We start from the raw sequence: 7,565 nt of genomic DNA, 5'->3' as shown, positions 1-7,565 counted from the left end.
GATGGCAGTTTTCGCGTTCTTTGGACAGGAAGCCCAAGGTAGATCTGTTACCCTCTTGTTCTCTGGGACCCCTCCCTGCACTTTTGGTGATGGCTGAGGAGAACGGGAGTCCAGACCTTGTGTCACACTGTCAAAACAGGTGAAGACGAGTTTTGATAGGTGTGACCCGGACAGCTGCCAAGTTCCTTGAGAGAGCTAAAGCTCTTACATCTCAAGGTAAAGTTATTCTTTTGGTTCACGTTTAATTCAGTCTTGGGGACCAATTGTTGTGCCCCCAAAAACATACCTCTAAGGTGCCTGCTTCATAAACTTGGTGTCCTTGGCCTCAATAAGGCTATAAAAAGCACAAAGCTGATCTTTTGTTTATACTTTTGTCATAGTGGCACCATGTTGGCAGAAACCCCTCATTTTCAGGCCTTTTCTCCCTTGAGGACGTGTCCCTCTCTCTCTCTGTCCTGTGTGGTGGCCCAAGCACTCCTGGCTTGCTCTGTCCCCCTAGACCCCTTAGATGAGGTGGCTCCTGACTTTACAGCTACTCCCCTGTATCTCCAAGACCAAATCCCTCATCTTTCTGTGCCCCCTGTGCTGTCCTCTCCGCCTTTCTCACTCCCAGTGGCCTCTAATCCTTTCCTTAGTTCCTCTCCCCAGGCTCACATTTCTCAGTCTCCTCTACCTGAGCCGTGTATTCTATCAGATGACTCTTCTTCTTTGTCCTCTTCTCTTGCATGGCCATTTTACCCACAACCTCACTATATTAGGTCTCACGCATTTCAGCCGCAGAGCAGGCCACATGGTATTTGACCGCCATCTTGTCATTCCATATCACATGGCCTTCAGCAGCCATCTTGCTGCAGGTCACATGGAGGACATTCACCGTCTTGTGGTTCTCCGCCAGGTGACAGTGCGCCGCCATCTTATAACAGCCACAGGGTAAATAGTCATCATTTTACAGTCCCTCGTCATCAGACCAGCAGCAGCCATCTAGTTGCAGGTCACATAATGAGCACTTGCCATTTGGGCTCCCTCACCATGGAACTGACAGCAGCCATCTTCTTGTTTGTCTCATGCTGACCAGTCACCATGTTGTGCTTCCCTTTTGTGTGGTATCGAGTGTCCATTTTGTGGTTGATCACCCAGTAAGTGCCTGGTGTTGATCACCCACAGATGCCTGCTGGGTGGTTGGCAGCTCGGTGGCCATCTATCTATACCTCCCACTCCAGAGCCCTCTTGGCTTCAGTCCCTAGTCCCATGGCATTAATAGGCTGGTCCTGAGGGACTAGTTCGTATTCATCTTCCTTTTTCCCTTTGCCAACTGACCTCAGAGTAACCACAATATAGCTTCCTTTTCTGCTCTTCTTATTTCAAGAGATCTCTATTAATTAACATACAAAAAGCTTCACACTGATATATTTACTATAGTTTAAGTTGGCCAACTATACTTGAGTGCACTCCAATTTTGTAAGATGTTTGTCAGTTTGTGTATCTGTTGTGTGTTTGTCCAGTCTGTTTATACTGTACAGATTGTCTGCCCATGTTTGTCCATGTGTTTGCTCTCAAAACAGCTGTTCTTTTTTATTTGAGCTCAACAATCATTTTTCCTTTTTCTTTGGCATTTTCAAATAATTAAACCCAGGTTTATTTGTCTTATAGATTTAAAAGCATGCTTCTACCTCAGTTGCCAGCTGGTCAAAATGTTGCTAAACCTGGTTAAACAAAATCCCTCGGGGGTGAGAAGACACTGGACGGGACTTCTATTGATGAATAAGAAAGTGGCCACCTGGTAACTTCAACCAGTTCTTGTTCATCAAGCAGAGGCCCCAGTAATCTCCATAGCCTTGCAGGAGACACCCCAACTAAAGTTCGTATGACTAAGACAATTCCTTGTTGCTGATCTGATTTTATATTCATGCCTTCAAATGTAAAACTGGGATTGTTTATGATGATACATATTTTCTTTCAGATCCAGAATCTGCCTTTTTCTTGTGCTCCAGCCAAGAAATTAAAGTCAAATCAACATGAGGTCATCAGTCAAATGATAATTTTTAAACAAAAATTTATGTAATGTCCATCACACAAGGACGTGAGAGCCAATGAGTGACAATTTCTATAACCTAAAAACATTTTCTAAACTTAACTGTCAGCCCTTCTGCTCATGATTTAATTATACATGCTTTTTTCTATATAATTTAATTATACATGCTTTGATTAAAGTTTGTTGTTACCTGATATGTGCCCAAATCGAAGGTATCATACAGATAAAATCAATAACAAGTATACTAAATTCTTTTTAGATTCCTTTTATTGGGATCCACAAGATATTATCTAGAAAAAGATTATATGATGTATATTGAGGCCATCATTAACTATACTCAACTGGCCTTAAATGACACTGCAGCTAATCTCTCTCCTAAATAAAAAAGGTAAAATTAATAAAACAGGCCATCCTCCAAAATAAAATGGCAGGAAACCTTCTAACAACACAGAGGTACTTAAACAATTGTAAAAAATAAATACATGTATGACCAATCAATGACATGTGAGTTTCTAAAATTCCCTGGACCTTATCCTTATCCTCCTTATGGGAAGCCATTACTAAAATTATACTCATAGATACCCTGTGGATTCTAATATTTCCCTACTTCACACTTAATTGATTCTTTGTGTTTGTCTCCTCAAGACTTAAGGCTGTACACCTACCAAAGATGAAAATCGCTGCTGTCCACTGAGGGCCACTGGGTTAGAAGCTCTGCAGAGTGTCCCTGACTGCCGTGCAACAGCTTCAACCCCTTCAGCCTGATGAAGCCAGATCGGTCATCATCCATTACCCCTCATGGCAGTTTGGGTTACTTCTTCAGAGGAAAAATACTACAGCAGCTGAGTCAGTTAAAAATGTTATAGGAAATCAGACAGGGGTAGGGCCTCCAAGGAGCCAGCACAGAGGACGGGAGGTCTTGTGACCTAGGAGAAGATAGATACCTCCTGCCGGGGGCCAGATCCTAATACAAAAGAATAAACTTGGCCCTCAATCCCCACAGGCAGAACTTCTTAATATAACTTTTCGAGTTTTCGAAAACAGAGATAAATTCAAAAGGAAAAAGCAATCTGATCTTTCAGCAGTGTCTCTTGGAGCTCTGAGACAGGTAAACCCAAACAAGGAAGAGCTGCCTGAGTCCCTTCTGGACCATGCGTCAAGTAAGAGGAGAAAGGATGTTGAAGAGTATGCCTTTTCTGCAATGTCAAGGGCCATTGGAAGCGTGACTGTCATCGCCTCCAGAGAGCTGGTAAGCCATCCTCTAAATCCTTGCCTTCACAGCAGCTTTTGTCACCAATGGATTCATCACTGACTGATGTAGTTGCTGCTGAAGATTGATGGGGCTCAGGGCCTACAGGCCCCATGAAGGAATCCTCAGAGCCCCAAGTCCACTGGAGTTCTCAGGTAGAACACTGTCTGTCCTTGTGGATATAGAGCTCACATACAGTGTTCTTCCTGAGTTTTCAGGCCCTTGTATTAAGTCCTCAGTCACTGCAGTAAGTGTTGACAGCCAAACTACACAGGCCCTGCAGATAGGGCCCATTCTATGCAGGTTCCAAACTGTCTTCTTTACCCATAGCTTTCTAGTAACTCCAGCATGTCCTGCACCCCATCTAGGTAGGGACCTTCTCCAAAGGCTTAACTTCTCCTTTACCTTCTCCCTCCCCACACCTCTAGTCCTCCAGGCACCCTCACAGTGCACTGCAAAGCCACCCCCTCCCCTCCCTTCTTCTCTGGTCCATCCCATAGTTGGAAACACCTCCAAACACACCTGCAATACCCATGCCATGCCTGTTTTAATTCGACTCAGTGATCCCTCAGTTTTTCCTTGCATTCCTTCAGTTTTTCCTTGCGTTCCCCAATATCCTGTAGCTCTTAAACATTTAAGGGGACTTAAGCCTGTAATCGAGCATCTTTTACACAATGTTTTTCTTAAACCTATCCATTTGTTCTACAATACTCTCATTCTTCCGGTACTCTAGCCTAATGGGTCCTACAAGACCTTAGGGTAAGCTCTGATGGTATTACCCCAGCGCACCCCATTGTGCCAAACCCTTGTACTGCGTTTTCTCATATCGCTCCATCCTCCACTTGCTTCAAAGTCCTTAAAAACGCTTTTGTAAAAGCATGTCCTCTACACCCTGATTGTCCAGATTCCTCAGTTTTTATGCAGACTGACCCAGACACCCTCAGGTGTCAACAAATTACACATGCCATATCTATATTAGAACCTCTCCTCAGAGACTCAAACCACCCCTCTCCTTTACTACTCATCAATTTCATGGACACATCCTTAGTCAAGACTGGTAGATAGATTTTACACACATGCCCTGCCACAAAAGTTTCAAATATTTTCTTACCTTTGTTTGTGCTTTATCAGGATGGATAGAAGCCTTTTGCACAACCAGGGATACTCCTGATGTAGTTACTAAAGTCGTGTTACAGGAAATCATCTCAAGGTCTGGTCTACCTCAGCTTCTCCAGTCAGATAATGGTCCAGCCTTTATTTCTCAGATCCTTCAACAGGACTGCAGCCAAAGTGGAGTGGCCCAAAGCTGGTCTTCCTCAGAACTCCAATGGTTGTCAGGGTCACTGGGCTGCCATGCTGACTCCACATCACTCAAGCACAGCAGTGCCCTCCTAGTCCTACCTGCCCTGACTCTAAACATCCTGAGTGGTCATCACATCTCCTACTTTCCATCATCTTTGCCTCACCGAGGTGCCACAGCCACAACTTTCAGGCGAGGTCATGTTTTGTTGTACTATTTGGTTCCTAATCCGTTTTAAGAGACCCCACTGGGTCTAGGATCTCCTCCAACTTACAGTGACACAGCCATGGTGCTCCCACACCTGCGCTACAATTTCCCAAACATGATTCACCTGCCAGGCCTTACCTTTCTCATGCTTCCCATTCTCTCCAGCTCCAGCCCTGGACCAAGGACAGGTCTGACCTGTACTTTTACTTTTCCCCCTCAGATGGGGAACAATCACCTCTCTTAACTCCATCCTTTCCAACTCTATCTTGTGTTGAAGGTTATTCCTCCCTAAGGCCCTGATGGAACCACACATTTGGATCAAGGGCACTTTTCCTTGCACCTCTCCGAGGTTCTTAAAATATGACAGTGGCCTGCCTCCTCATAGCACCTTGTCTCTTTATTTCTCCAATCTAGGATATGAGCATTCACCAAGGATAAAGTAGTCCTGGCAGAAACAGCAGGTACTAGCTTCTGCATGGGCATCAACCATCATCCTGGAAACCCTCATAAACCCCAACATGACACACCTGTTCAACAGGAAGTAATAAAAGGGATTCTTCCCCCTTTTCCTAACAATAAAAAGATGAGAATGAAAGAGTTTTTCCCTAGAGAAAATTACAGGACATTATGGCGGTAGTCCAACATAGTGGAAGGCCAAATCGGGGATGCTTACCCTGAGGGCCACTTTCTCCACCTCCCAAAAAACAACTTCCTCCTTCCTTTCTCTGTGCACGTGAAGAGAATTCCAATCAGCTCCTTGCATGACATCAATGCCAGCCCCAAACACCACATCCGGTCAGAGGTGACATATGCACCACACCCCCATATCCAGCAGAGCAGAAAGCCAAATCCTTGCTGGCTGTGGGTTCCTTTCCACATCCTTGAAATAAAACGGCTACTTTTACTTTTTCTTATAACTGCTCCTTTATTGTGCCAGCAAACTCTAAGAGAAGCAAGAAAGAAAACACAAAGTTGATAAGGAAGAATGATGTTCATCCATTTACAATGAGGAAGGCATATGATCCACTGCAACTACCAGGACATTTCACCAGGGAGACACACTTACCTAATTAAGTAATTGCCTGTTTACTAACAGTAGCAATTACAAGGAAATAGGGCGCTAATAATGACAGCAAGCACTTAGCAGGGTATAAAAGGGTCCAAGGGCAGGGAAGTTTCCACTCCTCAGACACCTCCACCTCGCAAACCACCCAGAACTGTAGTCCCGACACCATGGTCAACTCCTGTTGTGGCTCCATCTGCTCTGAGCAGGGCTGTGGCCAGGAGAGCTGCTGCCAGCCCAGGTGTTTCCAGACCACCTGCTGCAGGACCACCTGCTGCAGGCCCAGCTGCTGCATCTCCAGCTGCTGCAGGCCCAGCTGCTGCATCTCTAGCTGCTGCAGGCCCAGCTGCTGCCGCCCCAGCTGCTGTATCTCTAGTTGCTGCAGGCCCCAGTGCTGCCAGCCCACCTGCTGCATCTCCAGCTGTTGCAGGCCTCAGTGCTGCCAGCCCAGCTGCTGCCGCCCTAGCTGCTGCATCTCCAGCTGTTGCCGTCCCAGCTGCTGTGAGACCACCTGCTGCAGAACAACCTGCTGCAGACCTTCCTGCTGTATCTCCAGCTGCTGCAGGCCTCAGTGCTGCATCTCCAGCTGTTGCCGCCCCAGCTGCTGTGTGTCCAGTTGCTGCAGGCCCCAGTGCTGCCAGCCCACCTGCTGCATCTCCAGCTGTTGCAGGCCTCAGTGCTGCCAGCCCTGCTGCTGCCGCCCTAGCTGCTGCATCTCCAGCTGTTGCCGTCCCAGCTGCTGTGAGACCACCTGCTGCAGAACAACCTGCTGCAGACCTTCCTGCTGTATCTCCAGCTGCTGCAGGCCTCAGTGCTGCATCTCCAGCTGTTGCCGCCCCAGCTGCTGTGTGTCCAGCTGCTGCAGGCCCCAGTGCTGCATCTCTAGCTGCTGCCGCCCCAGCTGCTCTAGTGCCTCATGCTGCTGATGGTACTGCCCTGCCTGCTTGGGTCCTTCATCACTAGTCAGCCCTGGTGTAGACCGCTGGGCAGCTGAGTTATGAGAGGGGAATTATGAAACCTCAGCTCCACCTGGGATTCCTTTTGGCCTCCATATGTGAATACCCCACCTCGTTACTCTCTCAAATGAGCACCCATTAAATTTTTTCTCTAAACTCTGTCAAATGCTCTGGAATCCCCATGGAAATATCTGTTCTCTGCCCCATTTTGTCACCTGGAACTATGCTCACCTCTTAAATAAAGGTGGATTTTGCAGGCATACCTTTATAAAGGCATCAGGTCTCCTTGTTTTTCCTTCTTGAATCTTTGTGCTTAGGCATGCATCAGTCTCAGCAGAGCCCCTGCAGTCCTCAGACAGGAAGGAGCTTTTCAGAACCTGCAGGCTCCTGGCTGAGGATGTGTCCTGGTGGAGGGGCGGGTCCTGGGCAGGAGAGCAAAGCTCTGGGAACAGAGCTCACTCTGGGCCAGGGAGGTGGGAAGCAAGGGCTCTCTCTGGCCTACCTTGGCCAAAGGTTTGCTGGTGCTGGTGGGGACAGGGGGTGGGGCATTGAGGGACGCAAGGTGGCACTGTAGTCTGGTAGAAGTCCTTGGTGGAATGTGCCCTGCCGCTGCCTCCCAGGATGTGCCACTCTCTGTCACTTTACCTGAGTGCCTGGGCTGCCCTCCATCCTCTCCCAGGTTCTCTACATCAGTTCCTTTGATCCTTTCCAGTATATCATTTTCTCTCCAACTCTGGGGTGTGGGGTTTTGGCTGAGG

At 47.3% G+C, this 7,565-nt stretch overlaps 1 protein-coding gene across 1 annotated transcript; it reads left to right on the top strand.

Moving 5' to 3' along the window:
* The first annotated feature begins 5,985 nt into the window (after positions 1 to 5,985).
* Positions 5,986 to 7,079, top strand: LOC134476290 (keratin-associated protein 4-12-like). The gene has a single exon (XM_063249720.1). It carries the CDS (start codon positions 6,022 to 6,024, stop codon positions 6,775 to 6,777), a length of 756 nt encoding a protein of 251 aa, XP_063105790.1. The 5' UTR covers positions 5,986 to 6,021; the 3' UTR covers positions 6,778 to 7,079.
* Positions 7,080 to 7,565: the final 486 nt, after the last annotated feature.

The sequence above is a fragment of the Cavia porcellus genome, unplaced genomic scaffold (assembly GCF_034190915.1).
Source record: "Cavia porcellus strain 051 isolate PalLab524CR breed Dunkin Hartley unplaced genomic scaffold, mCavPor4.1 scaffold_6, whole genome shotgun sequence".
In the NCBI taxonomy this organism is placed as follows: Eukaryota; Metazoa; Chordata; class Mammalia; order Rodentia; family Caviidae; genus Cavia; species Cavia porcellus.
The sequence above is the reverse complement of the archived record's forward strand: the minus strand, read 5'-3'. Positions and strand labels throughout refer to the sequence as shown.